The following is a 23,426-nucleotide window of genomic DNA, read 5'->3' on the forward strand; positions in this document are numbered from 1 at the left end:
TAAAATGCACAGTTGTGCAGGAATACTCAGTGGTTATTGAGTGAAAGGAAGTGGTTAGAATTGGGAAATTGTATACCATTTTAACAAAGGGTGATAAATTATGGAGAAGTGACTAGACAAGGAAAAGGGAGTTTGGGCTTCTGGCGTGGGAGGCAAGTTGTAGGCAGGTAACTAGGAAATGTATGGGAGAAACAAATGGTAGACAAGAAACTGTTTGTGCAGACTCATCTCAACACCATCTCAATGATAAGAGTTGTTCTTCTCTTCCTGGTATGGCAGAGGGGGCACCTTTGCAAATGGAAATTGCCTTTATAAATGGAAATTTCATTTACAAAAGGGAAATTTATGTCCTGCTTTTAGGCAGATTGGGGGAGGAAAGAGATCTCTTCCTGTGTCTATTGTTTCTTAATTGCTTTCAGCTCAAAATAATTCTTATGCCAAAGTGGCATATGTTGGGGTAGCATATTCTGGTCTTCTTCAGGTTTTATGAATAACTAAATCTTATTTAAGTTCTTTGTAAAGCAAATAACTACTGCAATTATCTGTTTATAAAAGGATAATTTTATATATTCAGTTTCCCTAAAGCAGTGATTTCCTCTTCAGAAGACATTTGGCTATGTCTAGAGACCTTTTGGGCTTCACTGAGGGCTCAGAGGGCTCAGAGAAACCTCTTGAGAAACCTGTATGCAGGTCAGGAAGCAACAGTTACAACTGGACATGGAACAACAGACTGGTTCCAAATAGGAAAAGGAGTACGTCAAGGCTGTATATTGTCACCCTGCTTATTTAACTTATATGCAGAGCACATCATGAGAAATGCTGGGCTGGAGGAAGCACAAGGTGGAATCAAGATTGCCGGGAGAAATATCAATAACCTGAGATATGCAGATGACACCACCGTTATGGCAGAGAGTGAAGAGGAACTAAAGAGCTTCTTGATGAAACTGAAAGAGGAGAGTGAAAAAGTTGGCTTAGAGCTTAACATTCAGAAAACTAAGATCATGGCATCTGGTCCCATCACCTCATGGGAAATAGATGGGGAGACAGTGGAAACAGTGTCAGACTTTATTTTTTAGGCTCCAAAATCACTGCAGATGGTAACTGCAGCCATGAAATTAAAAGACGCTTACTCCTTGGAAGGAAAGTTATGACCAACCTAGACAGCATACTAAAAAGCAAAGACATTACTTTGCCAACAAAGGTTCGTCTGGTTAAGGCTATGGTTTTTCCAGTGGTCATGTATGGATGTGAGAGTTGGACTGTGAAGAAAGCTGAGCACCGAAAAATTGATGCTTTTGAACTGTGGTGTTGGGAGAAGACTCTTGAGAGTCCCTTGGACTGCAGGGAGATCCAATCAGTCCATCCTAAAGGATATCAGTCTTGGGTGTTCATTGGAAGGACTGATGCTGAAGCTGAAACTCCAGTTCTTTGGCCACCTCATGCAAAGAGTTGACTTACTGGAAAAGACCCTGATGCTGGGAGGGATTGGGGGCAGGAGGAGAAGGGGGTGACAGAGGGTGAGACGGCTGGATGGCATCACCAACTTGATGGGCATGAGTTTGAGTAAACTCCGGGAGCTGGTGATGGACAGGGAGGCCTGGCGTGCTGCGATTCATGGGGTTGCAAAGAGATGGACACGACTGAGCGACTGAACTGAACTGAACTGAACTGAGGGCTCAGAGATAAAAGCATTCACCTGCAACTGTAGGTTTGATCCCTGGGTCGGGACAGGAAGATCCCCTGGAGAAGGAAATGGCAACCTAGACCAGTATTTTTGCCTGGGAAATCCTATGGACAGAGAAGCCTGACGGGCTACAGTCCATGGGGTTGCAAAAGAGTTGGGCACAACTGAGAGAAAGCCTTTTTGATAGTCATGACTTGAGAGTGAGGGTGCTACTGCATCTAGTGAGTTGAGGCCAGAACAGACCTCCACAACATAGAGAATATCTGGCACAAAATATTTAAAGTGCTGAAGTTAAGATACCCTGACATATACTGAGGTAGTTGTAAACACTTAACAAAGTTTAGCTCTTTATTTTTTTCTAATGTTTTACAGTCTCTGACTGAATGTACTCTTTATGTATGAAATGAACCTTGTTTATATTTTAAAGGCTTCCTCCCCTGTCATCTTTCAGTTTAAATTTAGAAATGGGATTTGAGGGAAAATTGCATATCAGTTGAATACTTCTTAAATACACATATCTAAGTTTTAAGTGCCACTTTACTCAGTTGTTTATGGAAACATTAACTTAAAATTCTAATCCAGTGCTTCTCTGTAAGTTAAAAAATATAAATCATACTCTGTTCTTCCTATATAAAAATGATGCCAAAGGCCACTGATAGTAAACATTCTTCTTCAAACTGATTTACTGGTAATAGTGATGGGTCTGCATTGAGTCATCAGATCTCTCAAGTCATCTACCTGGGAGCCATTTGGAAAGTAGTCAGCTCGGTACAGATATCTGGTATGTGACTACAGAACCTTGTTCTTTGTGAGAAACTAAGCGATATGCGTTTGATTCAAATCTGTGCTATTAGTCTTGACAGCATTACATTTTCTTGTTAAGTTCCAAGAACTTTCCTGGCCTTCAGAGTTTCCCGGCCTTCATGGTTTGAAAGTCAAAATAAAAATGCATATGATAAAATGGAATTCATACTCATTTAAGCATTTTTCTTTCCCCTTAAAAACAGTCCTTAAAAGTTCTTCAGGTAGGGAACAGCACTTGAAGAGGTGAACAGTTAGAGCATTCCTGTTCCCTCTTATTCCCCTGCTTAAAACATCAAAGGCTAGAATTTAAGTGTTCATGAAGTTGTCTGTTTCCCGACAGACATTAAAATCAACACACCGTTTTGGAACATCCCTGCATAAAACAATGTACAGCTTTTTTGTTCAGCATGGAGTTCTGTGTGTAGACCAAAGCACCGAAGCCTCTTTACCCCAACTGTGGCATCATGCTGTGAGAGGCTAAGCACACTCATGTTCAGTTTCCATCAATATTTTGATTAGAACTTGTAACATTTCTCCTAATGAATTTCTGGGTTTCATCTGAATTATCTTTTAAAAAGTTTCAAGATTTTTATATGTAAACAGAGGAGACAAAGTATCACGATCTTTCTGAGTTTTCTTTAAAAAAAAAAAAAAAGCTCATTCTTCTTATCCAATAGTCCTCATCATGACAACTACACGCGATAATTTTGGCCCAGTGAGCATTATGACCATTGGGTCACTGCACCGTTTCAGCTTAAGAAAAGGATGGTGCAATTGCGGTCATCTCTACCAGGGGAACACAGAGAACACTCAGTGTTAAATATGATACCTATAATTAGGAAGACCTATGGTTATACCACAGCAGTTTTAAGGATGAGGTAATTTTAGGAGCGTTGAAAAAGCAGCAATTAATTAAGTTTTCAACGCAGCTTGTGCTGCGGTACATTCTTTGACACCCAGTTATCCTCTGAAAAAGAAATGCCTGCTCTCTGTTGACCTATCGGGTTAGCGTGGCTTTGTTATTAAGGGTCTAAAATTTGAGATTTAGAGTTCAAATCTCCTAGACTTTATTCGAACTTCTTAGGCCCTTACATCACCTCCCTGGGATCCAAGCGGCTTGGAACTAATGAAGTCTGTGAACAGCCAGAGACCTGAGGCATCACGTTTCACTAAGAAAAAACCCAGAAGGTCTGCGATTAGATTAGGCAAGGTGGGGGAAAGGGTTATTGGCAGGTAGGGCGCCGGAAAGTTACAACTCGGGTTATTCTTTAACCGGCGCCCTACAAACGGCCGGCGTGTAGGTGGCTCACTCGCTAACTTGTAAATGAAGTTCAGGTTCTCTTTACTTGGGGAGACTTTCTGAATCTGAGAACCTGGCGGCGGTTCAACGACCCCGCCCTCGGGGTCCCCAGGGGACATCTTCCGGAGAGCCCGATTGTCTGGGGCGAAGGCGCAGGGAAAGCGGGGAGTGAGGGGGCGAGGGACGCGGGTCCCGAAAGCCAGCCCAACCCGGCCTCGCTCCCCTCGGGTGGAAACTTCCCGGCAGCGAGTCAGGCAGGAGGGGGCGGCGGGGCGGCGGTTCCCCTCGCGGAGGCAGAGAACTGCGCGCGCGAGAGGCTCGGGGCGCGCGGCGAGCGCGGCGACCGGGCCGCCTCCTCCCCTCCCCGCCTCCGCCGGCGCTGCCTCCTCCCTCCGCCCGGCTCGGCCTCCCTCGCTCCCTCCCCTCGTGGCTGGCTCCGGCGGCGGCGGCGGCGGCGGGGAGGGCGTGCGCCGGCCGAGAGGTGTCGGCGGCGAGGGAAGGGAAGTTTCAAGTGGAAGGTCGTCCCCCTGCCGGCGCGTCCTCCGGCTCTCCTCCGGCAGCATCATGGCGGAGCCGAGCGGCTCGCCCGTGCACGTCCAGCAGCCCCAGCAGGCGGCCCCGGTGACAGCGGCAGCCCCGGCGGCAGCGACAGCAGCGCCGGCCCCGGCGGCTCCCGTGGTCACGGCCCCGGCCGCGCAGTCGGTCGGCTGGCCCATCTGCAGGGACGCGTACGAGCTGCAGGAGGTTATCGGTCAGTGCGGCGGGCGCGGTGGGGCCGGTCCAGGCCGGGCGGGAGGCGCGGCAGGGGACGCGGGATGCTGGGCTTGTCTGCATGCACGCCCTGGAGGCAGAGCGGTCGGCTTCTGGGCCTACCGGCTTCAACAGTTTTTTTTGTTTTTTTTTTTTTTTTCATTCGTTCGGTGAGCGCGGGTGCTGCAGGAGGTGGCGCGGCGGATGTGACTCGCACTGCAGACGAGCCGCATGCTGCAAACTTTTATCTCCCCGATCGCTGGGGCGGCGGAACTGGGGACCCGGCAACGCCGCCGCATCTCCCTCCTCCCGCGTGCCGGGCCCGCAGCCTGTGGTCGGTGGCCGCGCGAGCAGGCAGCCGCGGTCGGGGTGGGGTGCGGGGGCGCCGCCCTGGTCTTCCAGCGCCCCCGCGCCGCGCCGGGGGGCCGCGTCCTGGGGGACTCTACCGGCGCAGCCGCGCCTCTGCTCTCTAGCTCCACACCCCTGCCTCCCATCAGCAACCTCTCGCCATGGGTAACCGGCCTACGTAGGAGTTCCGGGGGCCCAGGTTCTTTCCTGAGGCCAGGGAGGATGCTGGCCTCGCTCCCTGACAGCCCCAGCTCCACGCCCGCCTTGCAGCCTGGCTTTCCGCGCCGCCCGGCGCGCCCGGGTACCCGCCTCTCGGTGCCCGGGCGCGCCGCCTGCTGCCCAGCCCGGTCGCCCGGAGAAAGAAGGCGCTCTGGCCTCCTGCCGTGTGCTGGGCCGATGCTTCCCCTCTGGTCCAGGGCCGAACTGCATGAGTTAAAGCCGAGGCTCTCGGTGACCTGCTCCTTGCCTTTCGGTGCCTTCTAGTTGGCTCACAAATATCCCCTTATCTTAGATTTTAAAAAACCTGGCAAAGTCGAATGGCAGGAAGCCGCAGTTACTTTTCCCTGGGCCAAGCACGTGAAGGACCAGATTTGTGTTGACCCTTGTTGGATCATCTCGTCTGAGAGGCTTGTTAAACCCAGTTAGGGCACCCTCCAGATAAAGTGGGCCCTCATTATTGGCGGTGGGATGGGATGCTGCCTTCTCATATCTTGATGTTTAAGTACATGATGAAAAAGGAATTCAGGATATTTATTTTAAACCCCCCCTTCTTTTCGTGAAAAAGAATGCGGCCCTCCCTCCCTTCCTTTATAAAATTAAAACCGGTAATAAGAATTTCATTAGGTGTTTACCCTTTATCACCTGCTACTGCAGGAATGGAGCATAGCATAGACTGAAATAGACAAATGGTGGGCAGAACAGTAACCTAGGCTATGAAAGCTCCAAATAACCTTAAATAGGCATCTCAACATCAAATTCTTCGAAAACCCAGGCCTTTTATAACTTTTTGCCAGACTCACGGGGTATGTCTTCCTGTCACTGCATGAATTATGTCTCTTCAAGGGGTTTTTAAAGCCTGTTCAGTGAAAACTCCTTTCACCTGTTAGCTAAGCCCCTTCATCTTCCCAGTCTTACTGTCTGCTTTCAACCTACTTGCCCCCACCCATATTCTGATTGCGCTGATCTCACATTGAGTAGTCAGCTGTCCTGGGATACACCTGGCCTTCCATTCCTTGCTGTCTTTCACAGCCTCTTCTCTTAAGTGCCCATCTTTGTAGTTAATCTCACTCGGCTTGCCATGAATGTTCTTGAAATGCCTTCTGCTTCTTCCAAGGCAAAGTATGGTGGCTTCTTCTACTCCTTTTTTTTACATGGCTTACAGCATGTAATTCCATAGTTTTTATTTGCGCAACAAAATCTAAAGGCCTACTCTTTCCCAAGCATTGTGCTAGGTTTTTGCGTTTAGAAATGAATAAAATGGTCCTTGCCCTCAAGGGCTTCCCACGTTTAAGTAACTGATTCTATAGGATGTGATGAGTGAGTACTGGTAGAGCATAAAGGAGGGACTGACTGCTTGCTCGGAGAAGTAAGGAAGCAGGATATTCCGCAGAAGACATCTGAGCTGAATTTTGAAGTCTGAATAAGTTTGTAAGTTGCTTGATTATTTCCATTGCTGCTTTTCCTTGTCAGCTGTGAACTCCTTTAGGGTCTTACTTATCCCTCTGACTCCGTACATGGAGATGGTCCATAAAAGTTAATTGATGTTAAATTGCCACATGTTTCCATAGGGTCTAGGACCAGTATTTACTTATAATCAATTTCTATGCTTATTTTGTTAATTATCAGGGTCAACATGCAAGTTTGCAGTATGCAAGACAATATGCTTGTCTTTTGAAAGCAGTGTTTTGAGTTGACCAGTTTTATGAACTGAAATGAATAAAATCTTAGTTTAATTAAAGTGATGGGATTGATTGCAGGGCTTCTTTCTGCTTGCAGTAGCAGCATTGTTAATTACGGTTGGTCAATTTCATTTAAAAAAATTTTACCTGAGGAATTTGCCAGCAGAAATACCTGCTTGTTACTTCTATGCTGATTTTTGTACATTCACACTGAAGGAAGGGTTTTCCTACATTTAAAATTATCTCATATTTTTCCAGTTGAAAGAGACGGTCTGTGTGGTGGCCGTGTGGTTGAAAAGTCAAATTGCTGGAGTAGTGTTTTCCAAAGGTTTAATGTTGTAGGGAATTACACACCATTTTCATTTAGCATTTAATGCTAGTTAAGTAATGAGTGAACTTGCGGTTAAGCACTTCTGCTTAAACATTACACGCAGAAGTTTGTAGTTCAAACATGGAGCCAGCTTCAGTGTGGACGTGGGTGGACAGCCTTGGCCTCTTGGGGGCCACAAGGCAGGTGTCATATGATGGGACTCCGGCAGTGTGAACCGTGACCAGCAGGAGGCTCAGATGTGCCTGAGCAGAAGGCCAGGAGAGGCCAGGTGTTTTAACTTTCCAGCGTGGCATGGAGCACTTTTTCTTCTTTTCCTTCTGGCATAGGTTGGGGCCTCAAGATTAGGAGAGAAGAGGTTTACTGAAGTCCAAACAAAGCAGGTTCAGTTGTTTGATTTCTGTTTTAGAAGAATAAACACAGGATTTTGCAAGTCTAAAAATAAACTTTTCTCTTTGTTATTTCGTTCTTGCGTGATAAAAGATCAGTGGAGAATTTCTAATGGTAATCTGGTTCAAAAGGTTATGGGCAGCCTGGAAATGATGCAAAATCTGTTGGAGAGAGCTTTATAGAAAGAGGTTAACCATGTTGTGAACTGATTAAATTTCTTGTTTTAGCCATCAGTATTAGTAAATTTCAAATATTTCTGTCTCCTATACAGAAGTAACTGCTCTTGGAAGGTGTTCTAGCCTGTTTAACACCCTTCAGTCTCATTAGTCTTTGTTCTTCACCACCCCCAACTACCCCCATCTCACTCTCAGATCCTTTCTATGGAAGTATATGGGGCACCCAAAGATATGCCAATTGAGAAATTAGTTTATTTGTTGGTGGTATTAATATTATCACTTCAGTTTGCTAAACAAAGAACAAAAGATGAATCATGAAAATGTTGACTTGGGTATCCTTAATCGATTGAACAACCTCAAGGAACTTTCCTGTCAAAAAGTTGTAGTCAGTGCAATATAAGTTTCTGTATTTGACTCAGATAATTTCAGCAGAGGCTGGTATCTTTGTTGGTTTTCCTGTGAAAAACCCTAACTAGACTTAGGCCTCAGAACATGTTTGATTTCTCATAGTTTTTTTTGCAGTATGAGACTTTCTGTAGTTTTGCACCTTATTTCTAAGCATTGCTTCACTTTCATCCTAGAGAGTCACTTGGGAATCATCCAAAAGGACCACCTACTTCATTTCTGGTCCTTGTCAACAAGAAGAATTTGGTTTCTGGTCTCCTAACTGTAGTTTGACAGAGGGCTTCTCCAGTACTCTGGTTTATTTCTCTCCCAGGGGCTTTGTTTAACTATTCCAGTGCATTTCCCCCAGGTGCAGGTAACAGGCAACTGGCCAGGTCTTTAAGCAGCAGCAGCCAAGAGCACTCCTGCTCTGTGCTCTCGGAGGTTCTGTGGAGCTCTATGGTTTAGGGTTTAGAACTGGTTTTATAGGTGTTCTAAGTGTCATGAGGACAGTGGAGCTACACTGGGTCACGCTTGTTTGCCCGGGACCTCAGAGGCATGGAGCACTGAATGTCCGCATTCTGATCTCCCAGACCTATAAGCCGGGCTGCTTTGCCATTGCTGTCAGTGGGTTAAATTTTTTTTTTTTTTTAAACTAAAAGAGTCTTGAGATGCTTAGCTTCATGCAGGTGTTTTGATTTTCATATCATTTCACTTTTTTTCTTCTTGTAAGCAGAAAAATGTATATAGAACTCTCGTGTTTTTTTTCATTATTGTGATAAAATATATGTAACATGAGATTTACCATTTTCTAAGTGTACAATTCAGCAATGCTAATTACATTGACAGCAGAAATGCTTTTAAATGTGCTGTTCAAACTAGCATGTACGAAAAATCTCTAGGTTAAGAGAAACTTGTGGTAGAATTTCCATAGTATTTGCTTTATTTATGCATTTGATTTATGACCAGTAATGTGAATTTCCTTCCATCTATTGTAGTCTATTGTGTCCCACATTTTTGATGGTGTTGGAGAGTAACTTGAAATGTGGTGGGCTCTCGAGTCGGGCGGCCTGGTCTGTTTCATGGACGGGCACTGGCAGTTGCTGGCTGTGTGATCTTAAGCCAAGTTGCTTAGAGGTGTCTGCACTTGGCATCCTCATTCAGGACCTGGAAATGGTAACAGCAGGGTTTGCGGGGAAAGGGAGACTGTGGAGCTCTTAGAACAGTGCCTGGCTCAGGGTGAGCTTTCCGGGAGCCTGAGCCCGCAACTGTTGTAGGCTGCGCCAGCTGATCAGATCCACGTTACTGGGAGAGAACCCTGCCCAGACTCTGGCCAGACTTGGGAGCATCTTGGAGTTTCTTTGCCCAGGAGAGTTGGCTCTCGAGTCCCCGCCTTCCGGTGGGCGGCTGGCTGGGGAGCCCGAGGGCCCTGCGGGGAGGAAGCTGCAGAGACCTGTGGAATCGGACAGCTCAGGGCTTCGGGTGCCAGATGGCTCTTTGACAAGGGCATCCTGCAGGAAGATGGGTGGAGGAAAGGCCCGGCTCGAAGGGCGTCATGAGCAACCTGCTCTGACTGCACTTTTCCCCACCTCTGGAGGCTGCCGCGCTGGCAGGAAATGCTGCTGACTCAGAGAAATCGTCCCTGTGTGCCCCAGCAAGGCAGAGGGCATTTGTCTGCAGATCAGGTCATCCCTGTGGCTCCCCTGTCTCCTTCCTTGCCTCGCTGCCCTTCCCGCCACTTATAAATACTCTCGAGTCTCCCTCTTAACAGTTTCACAGCAAAGGAGAACAAAACAGGACACTCTCACTACTCCCTCCTCTAGCTCCTGCCTTATCTCTTTCCTTCCCTTCCCAGGGGAGAACCTCGCTTCCACTGCTTACTTATATCTGGCCTCTACCCCTTTGCTAAGAAGCCAAAGTTGGAATCTCCATGATCACCGTGGCCTTCTGTGACTGCAGCCAGTGACTCCGCAGGGCTTCCCTCTCTTCCTCTCTCTGCAGGAGTTGACGCCACCACCTACCTTTTCTCCTACTGCTTCCCTGACTGTCCTTGCTCCAGGATCCACTTCTCCATGGCTCTGAGGCTTCAACCACAGCCTAAAATGCCCAGGGCCTGCCCGGTCTTTGGACTGGTGTGAGAGCTCCCTTTGAAATGTCTTTTTGTAGATACTTCACAGAGCCTCATATAGTGAAACTCACTGTCCCTCCACCTTTGCATCAGTCCTAATCCTGCTCCTTCTACATTCTCCGTCTTGCTGAAGACCCTTGAGGATGAAGCAGAAATGTGCTGCTCATCCCACCCTTTCCTGGCTTCCTCCATCTCCTGCATCTGATTGGTATTCAGCATTTTGGATCCCGCCTTTGAGGCTTCTCTCGTTCTTCCTCTTGGTCATCGTTGTTTCAGTTCAGGCCTCTCTCAGTTCTTACTTGAGTGACTGTAATCTCTTCATAACCCGGTTTCTTGTCTGCAGCCTTGCTTCTAGCTCTAGTAAGCATTGCTACCAAAGTGATACCCAAATTTTTATCAGTTACCACCAGAATTAGACCTTTTTCAAAGTGGCTCTTCCATGATGCTCAGGATGAACTCCGAGCAGGTGTTTAAGGCCTTCTGGAATTGTCTTTTGCCTTCCATTCAGTGCCCCCCACCCTTGTCATTGCAGTTCTCAGGACAGACTCCCAGCCAGGGGGAATGTTTTGCAGCTGCTGAAATGCTTCCTGCTTTCCCAGTCCCTTCTAGGCAAGTTTTCTCTCTGCCTGCAACACCATTCCACCTCTCTTCCATTGTCATATATTTAAAAGGGAGCTCTCTCTCTCCTTAAAGCATTACCTTTATTGAAGTATAAAAGGCACAAGGAAGAATACATGCCGTAAATGTATAGCCTGATGCATGTTCATAAACAGAACCCACCTGGATGCAGGCTCCCCTTTAAAACCTGGAATAAATGGTTTCTCTTCACAGAAACAGTCCTCTGCCCCCAAATCTCCTTCCTCTCTGCCTCCTCTCTTGGCGCTTTCATCCCTGGCGATCCTTATACCCTTGCGACTTATTGCCTCCTTGCCCATCCTGGCACTAGATGTCACTCTTCCTTGAGGACAGGTCGTTGGCCTCCATTCCCCATACCTCCCACTAAAGATTTGGTAAATATTTTCTGGGTGAAAGTCTGAATTTTAGGGATAAACACTCCCTGCGCTCCTACCTTGGAAGAGGAACATTGCCTCACTTCTGAATATTTGCCTCCTTGGATCCTGAAGATTTAATCTTGCCTGTGGTTAATGATGATGCTCATTTCGTTGTGTTTGGGCCAGTCAGCTTAAAGGGCTCTGGAGAAATTAGCTCGTTAATCCTCCCAGATCAAGAGTAAGCACTTTGAATACTTGCACCTGCCTGTGCTGGGCAGGTAGGCAGGCAGAGGCCTGGCTTTCCTGAGGTCATAGTTCTGCGAGGTGGCCTGTCCGGATTAAAGGATCCAGAGAGCAGTAACGGTGCCCCCCGCCTTTTTTTTTTTTTAAACTCGGGCATTGCAGAGCAGGGTTGGGAAGCCCTGGCACATCTCTCCTCTCAAACTTTCCTGAGTGTACCCGTGACCTCTGGCTGTTTGTGTAGTTATATATAACCCAGCCTTGAAGCTCTGTGGGGCTTCTTGCTGTGTAGAAATCAGGACTGTTGAAGATCAGGGATACAGGTGAAACATGGCAGCAGACTATCAGGATAGGTGGTTTTCAGAGGTTGTCACGAAGTCAGGAATTATATTGTTTAGACAAGGGACTGGGGGATGATAGGATTGGTGTGGTACATGCTGAGACTATAGAAGTAGGTCTTGTAAACCAAAAGCAATCTAATGTGTTATAATTCCTCTGTGGTGTATTCTTGGAAAAATTGTTTTTTCCCCATTGAATGAAAGTCTCCACGTAATCAAGTGAAGTTTTACATTTTCCTCCAGGACAGTTTTGTTTAAATTATCCCCAAACAGCTTCAAGATGGCTGAAGTGATTCAAGTGCTTCAGGTGTTTCTTTTTCCAAATGTGCTATTCATTGTAGTTTAGGCTACTAAAGAAGAATTCAGTATAGTAATTAAAAAGGCATTTTAGATTTGGGTTAACTGGGAAACAGAGAAGTAGCAATCCTTCAGAGAATGGATTGGCAAGCCTGTAGTTCAGAATTGATTTACAGAAACACCTTGGGAATCTGATGTATTTGCTGATGTATTTCACATTTCTTCTCATCTGCTGAACAGTTATTTGGGAATAAACTGTTGGACACTGAGGGAGTAGATGAATTGATCTTTTAAACTAATTGCTTATTTTGATACATGGGAAAACATCTTTTTAAGATAGAACTTAAAACATCATTTTAAGATATTTTGTTTTCAAACTTTTTCCAAGGAAGTGGCATTTAGTGTAAGTCAGAGGCCTAGTCCTGGGGGTGTTCATTCAGTTCTTCCCTTAGGTGAAAATGTGTATTCTGGTGACATTTATGGAGTTCAGGTTTCCAACGTTAAGTCACTAATTTACCAGAAGAACGAGTATGGTAAGTAGAAATTGATGACTTTCTTTCATGTGAATGATAGATCTTCACTGGGGGAGTGTTTGAGAAGCCAGTGACCTGTGATGATTCTGAGACTTCTCACAATGGCTCTATTGATGGTTGAGATCCTGGAAGATTCATGATCTTTTTTGAACAGGTAGCATTAGTTTGTAGTAGGGTTCGTGATAAGGGGCATTCCAGTTATGTTCTTTTCTGCTCTGTTTTGTTTGGGGGTTGAAAAGGATTAAACTTAGGGATTGGTGCCTTTGGTCTGCCTGTGTTGTTATTTTACTTTGAATTATTTGGCCTGTCCTTCCGTCTTCCCTCCCTCACTTCCTCCCTCCCTTCCTCTCCTTTCCTTTCTTCCTTCCTTTGAAACTGTCGGTGTCGCCATCACCTTTCTCAGTTGTGGGCTGACTCAAAAAAGCAGAGGAAGAGAGTGCTCCAGGGAAGAAATGATAGGTTGATTGTTGTTCAGTCGCTCGGCCGTGTCCGACGCTTTGTGACCCCGTGGACTGCCGCACGCCAGGCTTCCCTGTCCTTCACTGTCTCCCGGAGTTTGCTTAGACTCCTGTCCGTTGAGTTGATGATGCCATCCAACCATCTCCTCCTCTGCTAGGTCAGTGCTGGTTTTTTAAGGTCAGTTCCTAAGAATACCGCGTAAGAATACTGGGGGATAATGAAATTTAATTTTGGAGGAAACCGAAGAGAAAGTTCATTCCTGTTCCTTTGTTTCTACAAGTGAAGATTCTCGCAGCCTACCTGAAAGTAACTTGCCTGTGGTCCAGACGTCCTTAGACTCTCAGACCATTTCTTCCTATTCAGTTCAGTGTTTTCTTCCACTTACATCATGTTGATTCCTCATTGGTGGGAAGGAGGAAGTTAGATTATTGACTCAGTGAATTTTACACCTACTGTTTTAATAAAGTAAATATATGATTTATCTGGAAACATATTTACCATATAGATATTATAGTAAAAATCTTATGTATTGCATTAGAGGGGATCAAATGATCTCTATATGTATTTCTTTCTTCACCAGGGCATATTTATTTAACATGTAAATAAAGGTGATATATAAACATAAAATAGTTTCATTTCAACCATCATCTTTTGTCTGGGTTGTTGGAATAGATTATATTTTTAATGCTTGGTTAGAACCTGTTAGTGACGTGGAAAGGTGTGTGTGTGTGTGTGAGAGAGAGAGAGTATGTGTGTGTGTGTGTGTGTATGTTGGCAAATAAGGTTGAGGAGCAGTGAGTAGATGTATTGATCCTTCAGGGCTGATCATTCGCTGGAGCAGAGCTTCTGCACTAAAGCCAGGTCCCTGCTGCCAGGCTGATAACTTTATCACAATCCGAGCAGCAACAGCATTCCCAGCAGTGTCTAGTTTGGAGCTGTCCACTGTGGTAATCGCTAGCCACATGGTGGCTATTTCAATTTGAATAATTAAAATTAAATTTTCTGAGTGGCAAGGGATGAAGAGGCGGAGCACAGAGGATGTTTCGGACAGTGAAACTGCTCCGTGTGATACCATAATGATGGATACGTGTGATTATACATTTGTCCAGACCTATAGCATGTATAGCAAAGAGAGTGAGCCCTAATGTAAACTATGGACTTTGAATGATAAAGATGTATTAATGTCAGTTCATCAGTTGTAGCAAATGTACCACTCTGTCGGGGGATGTTGATAATGGGGGAAGCTGTGTACGTGGAGGAAGGGACAGGGTATACGGGGAAAATTCTGCCTTCCTCTCAATTTTGCTGTGACCCTAAAACTGCTTTAAAAATAAAATCTTTAAAAATTAAATAAAATACAGTTCCTCAGTGACACTCGCCACATTATACTCAATAGCCAACTGTGACTAGTGCAGCTGAGGAACTGTATTTTATTTATTTCGTTTCAGGTCTATAAAACTTGCACAGTAAAGTGGGCTTCCTAGGTGGCTCAGTGGTAAAGAACCCGCCTGCCAATGCAGGAGACGCAGGTTTGATTCTTGAATCGGGAAGATCCCCTGGAGAAGGAAATGGCAACCCACTCCAGTATTCTTGCCTGGAAAATCCATGGACAGAGGAGCCTGGCGGGCTACAGTCCACGGGGTCTCAGACCGCCAGACATGACTTAGCCACTAAACAAATCCAGTAAAGTACCTTTTGGATCATGCAGATACAGACTATTTCCATGACCACAAAAAGTTTTATTGGATGGTGCTGGATGGTAATATGTTCAAAAACTGACTAAATATTATTATGTTGGCTGTAAATATTCTGTGGCCACCTCCTGCTAGCACACAAAGCATTGCCATTGGCTTAGAAGTACGAAAAGAGACAGACATTGCTAACCTCATTTAAAATAATTTTTTTTGACTATATGCTCTATTAGAAAGTTAATTGATTCTTATTTCAGAACAAGTTATTCTTTTTTGTATGTGGTGGAGCAGATACCCCCATTGACGTAGGAAGATAGTTTTGAAGTTTTGAGTTTTATCTTACCCACTTAACTCTTTTAGGATGTTCTTGTGATTACTGTAAACACAGAATCCTCCCAAATGAAATCCAGTATTTTTAGAAGAATCAAAATATTACATTTCCTCAAGAAATCTCTTCAGAGCCTTGAGGTTGAATGCGGTAGACAGAATCACTTCAGTTTATCTTCTTTTAGGTAATGAAGTGAGAAAGAACTGAGTAAATAGTTTTTTTTTGGTGAAATAGCAAAGACGTGAAGTTAACTCCACTTATAAAAAATGATAGCTGTATCAATTTTAGTCACTTAAATGGTGAGTCTGAATCATAGTCCTTTTTTTCCCCTTGACTTTAAAACATTTTGGTAGTTGAGTAATTAAAGGATTTAATGGTTTAGTCTAAGTTTTATACCACAAAGCAAATAAAACATCCAATATTGAAGTTAGAACCTTAATAGAAATTCAAACTCAATCACCACTGTTTGGGTAGGACACCTGCTTTATTAGGAGAGGGAATTAATGATTGAGGGGTGAAAAAAGTATCTGTGGAGGGAGATTAACTGGGTTTAATTTGGGGCAGTTCAGGAACCATTTGTGCTTTATCACGTTTAGTGTCCCTAGGGTGACCGGGACAATCACAGAGAATGTTTTACTATGTAATCCTTTTTTATTTCTTTCCTTGTAGATGCCCTTTCCAGTTTCTGGAGTCCTAAATCCAGTGCCTGACCTTCAGCAAGGGTTGTTGTGGAAACATTTTTAATGTGGCACCTTTCCTGGGCATTTGGGTGGCTGAAATAGAAGGAGGGAAGTGTCTCTGTGTATTTTCAAATTTTGATCAGTCGGGCAAATTTAAGAATAGTGATTTTTTGGCACAGATTTTTTTTTTTTTAAGTCAAGATCAGGACTAAGTTGTTTATCTTTACTAAAATAATTGCTCTTCGGTTGTTTAAAAAGTGACAGTCTCTAGGGCGGAGAGATAAGGAACCTCCTAGTTCATCTGTAGCCATCTTCCCAATTGTTTCCATAGAAGCAGCAAGACTTTTTAAAGGCTATAATTTTACATCCTACACTTTAGAGCCCTCTAGAAATAGACAAATAGGCAGCTTTGTAGCTTATATATTTGCTTAAGTAGTCTTTAAAGGCAAAGAGGGTAACTGCCATGCAGTCACTGGGATAGGGAGAAGTTGCAGTCAGGTGCTTGTTTGGCTTCACTTACAGGTGACGGTCCATTTAGGTTGTTGTATTAAGAGTGACATTGTTGGGAGTTCTCTGGTAGCCTAGTGGTTGAGACTCTGTGTTTTCACTGCTATGGCCCAGGTTCAACCTCTGATTGGGAAGATCCTGTACAATGTGTGGCTTGGCAAAAAAAAAAAAAAAAAAGTTGACATTGTTTTCAGCTGTATGTAGCTGTTTAAAAATGAAATATTCTCTTGGAGCTATTATACTTGAAAGAAAAGGAGTGACAAAAATGTGAAAAGGTGATATTTATGAGATCTGACCAACTTGAAAATTAATTGTATCAGAACTGATATACACAAAAAGTATTGTTTCCTTCAAGGGGACATAGTGGGATGGGGTCCACTTTTTCTTTATAGCCATCTTTTATTTTAAATTCAAAAATTACCCATTTCCATCAGGCCTCATGTGAAGAAAGAAGACTGATTTTCTGATGTGACATTAATTTGCTCCTAAGGTCTTTCCCAGGCTGTTTTTTAGCAGTTGCAGCTTGATCAGAGTCGTTATCTAACCTCACAAAATGACCCTAGCCTTCACAGTGCTTTTAGTTGTTTAAAGGCAGTTTTGTTTACTATTATTTTTTAATAGATTCTGCACCACTACTTCATAGAAATAATGAGATTATCCAGGACTGTGGTTTGCCATTACAATGAGCTGTTTGTCCAGAGGCAGGAGTAGCAATAGCAAAAGCTGAGGGCCTGAGAGGATGCGTCATGGAGTGGGGAGGGGGGGGGTGGGTAGTGAGGTTCCAAAACCAGATCTGTAAAGCCAGAGGCAAGATGGCATCATTGGAAGGCAAAGACTAGCACAAGGCAGCAAAAGACCTCAGACCCAGGCAGGAGTGGATGAAATGGAGAATAAGAACTCAGGGGACTATTCAAGTTCACAGGGGTTCAGCAAGGGGCCAAGGCAAGTGGGGACAATGTAACTTTTCCCAGAAAGTTTCAGTGGGTGTATCTTGCTGGGCCGGGCACCCCATTTGAAGCTCTGCCTTCAAGGGGGTGTCTGACCATTAGAAAGGCTCAGTTCTCCAGGTGTGGATTCTCCCAGTCTCTGCACCAGCTGTGTATCACTGTGTAACAAACCATCCCAAAACATAATGGCTTAAAATAATGACCTTTTTATTTGCTTACAATTCCATGGATTGGCCACTGGGGCTCCACTGGGCAGTTCCACTGGTCTCACCTAGGGATATGGTCCGTGGCCAGCTGGTCTGGGGCTCCCTATTTTAAGATGGTCTCACTGTGTGTGTTGGGGTTGGTGCCAGTGGGTGGCTGGCCCTCTCTTTCCGTTGAGTCCTTCTCAAGGAAGTCCACCTGGAGTGGAGCTGCAGGGGCTCTGGAGGCCTCGGCTTAGTGGTCACGAAGCGTCACGGGGCCTCTTTCGGGTGGTCAGAGCACGTCACAGGGCTAGCTCAGACTCAGGCCAGAGGGAGGTTGCTTTTCCTGCTTACTGGGAAGGATGGTTAAATCACATGGCAAGAGGAACATGTGTACGGAGATGGGAGGAATTCTTATTGCCATCTTTGTAAATTCTCTACCGCAACAGCTTTATTCAGGTCGAGGGTGATGAATGCAGTGTTTGTCAATCATTGAACATTTGTTTTTTACTTGTGATTGGGGAGCTATTACCTGACTACCTTCCCCCTGGTGGTTATAGTGTGGTTGACTACAGGTTTCATAAGCGAATGTGTGATGTGAACTATCCATCAAAATCATTTTGGCAGGAAGAGTGGCTTTAGAATGTATAACTTGCTAAGAAATCTAAACATATCTATTCTAATGTAACATTTGAAGGGCGGAGGGTTAAGTACGTGTATGTGTGTGTGTGCGTGCGCGCGTGTGCGTGCAATGCTGATCCTTTTTTAGCCTTCAGGTGTTTTATTCCAGACTGACCTTCTTACAATTCAACAGCACCACATTAAAAATATAGATTGTTTGCATGCATGTGTAATTATTTCTCCTGCCACGTTGAAGTCAGTGAAGTAGGTCTGTCACAGCTCTAAAAATAACGTTTTCTCTGTATCACTCAGTTTAAAGGTAGATTGTTGCCTAGACAATCAGGAAAGTTTCTTTACTTTGAAGTCAATCCAGTGATATTGTACTCCCTGTTTTATAAATCAGTTTTCAAAAAAGAATTGCCAGCTTATTAGGATAAAAATATTGGAAACCTATTAATAGTTATCAACAGAATTTGCCCACTTTCTTTAGTTTATCATATACTAATAGCAGAAATCATAGAAGGATGGGAGGTATGCATGTATACCATTTATTAAATTTAAAAGTCTTTCTGGTAAAATCCCTTGTCATAAGATATTATATGCTTTTAGATGTGGAAAGAGAGCTGGGTGTTATCTTTTTAAGTATTTAAATGTTAAGTGGCTTGCTGTTCATTCCAAAGGGGAGACAGATCTGTACATGGATAAGATATGTGGAACTGTGGTTGGCTAACACCCATCTCTCATTAGAAAAAGATGTTACCTAGCCCTCTGAGTTACAAAACAACAACAACAAACCTCCAATCTTATTTATTTTAAAGTTCCCAAACATCATGTAAGTACTAATAGATGGTCATTATAGAAAGTTTGGATAATACAAGTGGGTGAAAAGGGGGAAGAAAATCACCAATTACATGATGGCCCAGGAGTAGATGCTGTTTGAATTTTGCCATAGGAGTGTAAGTTTAAATGGAACAGGACTGTAGATGAAAAGCATAAATTGATGTTTTTGGAAATTGATACATTTTCATATTCCCAGTACTTTCACATTTAGTTTGTTTGGAGAAAGAAAAATAAACTAGTCTTAGATTGATACCTGCTTGGCAAAAGTGATTTGTTTCTTGAGAATTTGGTACATACTGAGGGTCAAACATGAGACTTTGGGTGGCTCAAAGGTGGTAAAGAATCAGCCTGCCAATGCAGGAGATGTGGGTTTGATTCCTGGAGAAGGAAGTGGCAGCCCGCTCCGGTATTCTTGCCTGGGAAATTCTATGGACAGAGGAGCCTGGTGGGCAGAAGTGCATGCGGTCACAATGAGTTGGACATGACAGAGCACACACGCACACAGGAGAGTCAAACATACTTTATGATTGGACAGAAAACATGTGCATTTTTTCACTTATGTATTCTTGGAATGCATTTACAGTCTAATCTTAATGTCTGTGTTACAGTTTATTTCTTAGAAGTATCTGTTCTGCTTTGTCTTTTGTCCTCTGGGTGTTATGGATCGATCACCTTATTCTGGTATCTGGTACTTGTCTGATGGAAAGTGAAAACATTTTACAGAAAGTTCTGGGACAGAGGGAAGTTAAGAGTAAGTAACTTTCCTGTTATTCGTGGGTGTGTTTGAGCACAGTAATGATTTTGAGATTTCACATTGACCTTTCATATCAAACCTTGAACTGGCAGCGAGAATTTTCTAGATTGGTTAAATATCTCTTTGTAGAACTAGCTTTTTGATTTCAGGGATATATGGGAGAAATGAATCTCTAGGAATTTAATTTAATGATCTGAATGTTGAGTGTTTTGGTCTTTTAAGTTTGGATTTCATAGCATTTTGATCAAAAGGATGAAATCCCCATTGGCACGACTAGTGTTTGTTTAAAAAGTTTTAAAATTACAAAATAAAATAAATACTTAGGTGTCAAGCTGGTGAAAAATAACAGCCCTCAAATTTTCATTTCCTAGCCATAGCCTGTATGGTCAGTGAGATGTGTATCCTTCTACATTGTTTTCATGTGTATAATTTTTCTCAAATGTAAATATTATACATGAAATGTGGTAACTGTGCATCATATTCTACAACTTACAGACTTCTACAAATAATATATATTACATGTATATTTTATTTCCATATATTTTTATATGTATTTATAGTAAAATATTATAAATATTCACAGCTTTCATTCTAGGTCAGTTCTTACAGATCCACTTCACTTTAAAACATGCCAATTTATTTCTGTTTGGGGTCCATTTCTATTATGTGGATGTACTTTACTTAACCAGTCCTTTAGCAATTAACTCATTGATTGACTCTAGGGGTCCGTATTTCTGTAGATGGAGATCCAGAAGTGGGACTGCAGGGACTTGTGGCATTGTATTTGTACTTCTGATAGATACCATGAAAATGTTCTCCACTTGTTATGTTAATTAATTGCCCTCTTAGTTGCTTCCATTTCTGGTCTTCAAGATAGAAGAATGTTAGACCCTGATAGCATCTTGCCTTATTTCCTACTTGACTGAGACCTACAGTATCTAAGACCTGGAGGAGAAAATGGTGGATGGAGGGGTGGGGTGTGATGGGTTGAAAAGAGGAAAATTATCTCCCAAGTTTAAGAAATCAAAGTTGCATCACTTTATGAACTAAAAAAGTGAGATGTTGTGAAGTGCATTACTATTGACAAATTTATGGAAAGAATTTCAGAATTGGTAAAAAGTCTGGGCTATACAGTGTAACTAAATTGACTAATATACCTTTTTGGGGACTCACTAAAATTACCCCCAACATTACAGGGCATTCTTTATAAAAGTAGGTCTGGGACTGGGGAGATAGGAGTTTCATCCATCATCCCAGGTTTTGCCCAGGAAAAACTGAGCCTGTAGGTCTTTGGGGATTGCAGTCAAGCGTGTTCTCATGAACCCTGGAAGTGGACAGGACCTTAGCAGCAGGAGTTTTGGGGTCCCCACTTCCAGATCCTCTAACCTCGGTGTGACGTGGCCTGCCAATAAGCGTCTGCTTTCGCTTGTGTTTACCTGCTCCTCTGGGAATATGCCTGCCAGTGCTAGAGATGTGGGTTTAATCCCTGGATTGGGAAGATCCCCTGGGGAAGGAAATGCAACCCACTACAGTATTCTTGCCTGCACAAGAATCCCATGGACAGAAGCCAAGGTGGGCTACAGTCCCCAGGGTCACAAAGAGTGAGACGAGACTTACCAACTAAAACAACAACCTGCTCCTCTCTTCTGCTGAGTCAGGATTTTGGCTCATTCATAACTCTTATGGCCCTTTCAGCTTCTCTTTTCCTCTTTAGCCATAGCTTTGACTACTAACTGCTGGATTCTTTGCTTCTCAAATTTTAATCCCAAAGGTTGAGAATCCAACTTTTACCTAGTGGCTGCATAGGATATCTCCCAGCCTATAAACTGGTGCCTTAAACTTAGGCGCCCTCCTTAGATAGGGGTGTAGCATCCCAAGCTCCCTCCTGGGAAGAAAACTTGGATGTGGCTGGAACCAATGTAACATTACTCCTAGGTAAGTAACCAGTCTAGAATGTAATCCGGAGTAATGCACTTTTTTGCTGTTGTTAAATAATATATACTTTACGGTGTGCTTTAAAAGCAGTTTATTCATTTAAGTCAGTAAATACTTCCCTGGGATGCAGCCTTCCTTTTTCCATATGAAATGTAAGTTGGGAAAATTTGTGCCCTATCTCAGTTGTAAATTGTCTTCAGTTCTAAAATATTGATGCCTGGATCATGAGATACGGTCTTGCCTTTTCTGCCAACTCGAAAGTGCTGTGAAATAGTTCATCCTGTTTATGTAATGGTGGTGACGTTATGAAAAATATACCTGGAACCTGAAACTCCTGGAATAGCTCATTTTCCTATGTGAATAGTTTCATCTTAACTGTATCTTTTCTGTACACATCGGGAAGAGTGTCTGGTCCTTCTTAATTTTGTTAGGTGTTTGGTGCTCCACCAAACACCTGGCCATCACATCTGAGGTGACCAGATGTTAATAGCTTTGGAAGGTTTCTCTAAGCTGCTCTGTCTCCTTCCTAAGAGTCACTATTAAGTATCTACCCACACCCTCTTTTCCTTGTTTTCTTCCTTCCCGACCCCCATATCCTTCTCTTTCAAGTAGAGGCTGGCAGGCTGAACATTTCAGTAACTGCTGAATCCCCGAGTCCTTAACTTGGTCCCTGTGTCTCCCAGTCCTCAAAGAGCAGTTTCCCTGTTACTTTTAAAAATCAGAACCATGCTCATAAAATGCCATCTTAGTTTGCCCTCAGAGCACTTGAAATGTAATCTGATTTGCAAGGCAGCACTTAAGCTCCTGTTTGATTATCATTTTATAGGAATTTTTGTTGGATCAGAAAAAGATGAACAACATATTTGCCTTTGGAAAAGACAACCAAGTGGTTTTCTTTCATTTGGGGATGTTTCTTCTGGTGGTCTTCAATTCTGTGTTTTAATCTGCTTTTAAAAATGCCTTTTAGCACATAAGCAAGATTAAACATTATTTTATTACAGTCTGGGCAATACTCTTTATTATTTAGGAGAAAAATCTTTTAAATACTTTCTGGTAAGGCCATGTGTAATTTAAAGCTTGCATTTTGACAGCCTGATCTTAGCTGATAGGCATGCTAATCTGTATTTGATTGCTTTGGTGGGGAGCTGGAAATCACTGAGTACCTGGCTTAGAGTACATTTATAAACGTGCTTTCTTTGGGTTTTCATTTTGTGAAACAATAAAGTGGATTTTCCTACATGTTTTATTATATTTGTTCATCTGATTACTGGATTAAAAAAAAAAGTTTAGCCATCTTTCCTTTTGGCGACATGTCCCATTGTTTACTTTTTTTTTTTGATGCTTGTGTATGTAGTGTACGTGTAGAGGCCCTTTCATCAGTTACTTTGCAGCAAGATAGTGCTCTAGGAAAATGGATTTTTTTGGTGTGTTTTAAGAATTTCCCATTCTTTTCTATTATGGTTTAATTTTTTATTACATTCTTTTCATTCTCCTTTGGAAGCACCAAAGCTTGGCATAAATACAGTTATGTATAGAATAGGTGACTGTATCTCTTTCTTTATATGTGTGTGAAAATAACAAAAATTACATATGACCAAAGAAAAATTAAGGTAATAAAAGTCACTTGAGCCTTGAGGGAGAGTTTTATTTATTTATTTTTTTTTTGGGAGAGTTTTATTTTATACTCCATGAGAATACAGTTATCTTTGGAAAAAAGTGTTGAAAATCAAAATTCTGGGAGATTTTAAAATTTTCTCTATACCATGAAGACTTAAGTACTTGTAAGAGTGATTCAAGTCAATGGGATGATTTTGATACAAATCTGTGAAGCACCCCTTGTGCGCTGAGGACCGGACCGAGTACTTTACATACTTTATGTTGTTATCTTT

General features: G+C 43.2%; 1 protein-coding gene across 1 annotated transcript in view; it reads left to right on the forward strand.

Annotated features, from left to right (window-relative positions):
• The first annotated feature begins 4,134 nt into the window (after positions 1 to 4,134).
• STK39 (serine/threonine kinase 39) overlaps positions 4,135 to 23,426 on the forward strand; it is a 315,028-nt gene continuing 295,736 nt past the window's right edge. The window contains exon 1 of the mRNA XM_043894916.1: positions 4,135 to 4,539. Coding sequence (XP_043750851.1) covers positions 4,353 to 4,539 — 187 coding nt within the window. The 5' untranslated portion in view covers positions 4,135 to 4,352. The remainder of the gene's footprint in view (positions 4,540 to 23,426) is intronic.

The sequence above is a fragment of the Cervus elaphus genome, chromosome 33, assembly GCF_910594005.1.
Source record: "Cervus elaphus chromosome 33, mCerEla1.1, whole genome shotgun sequence".
In the NCBI taxonomy this organism is placed as follows: domain Eukaryota; kingdom Metazoa; phylum Chordata; class Mammalia; order Artiodactyla; family Cervidae; genus Cervus; species Cervus elaphus.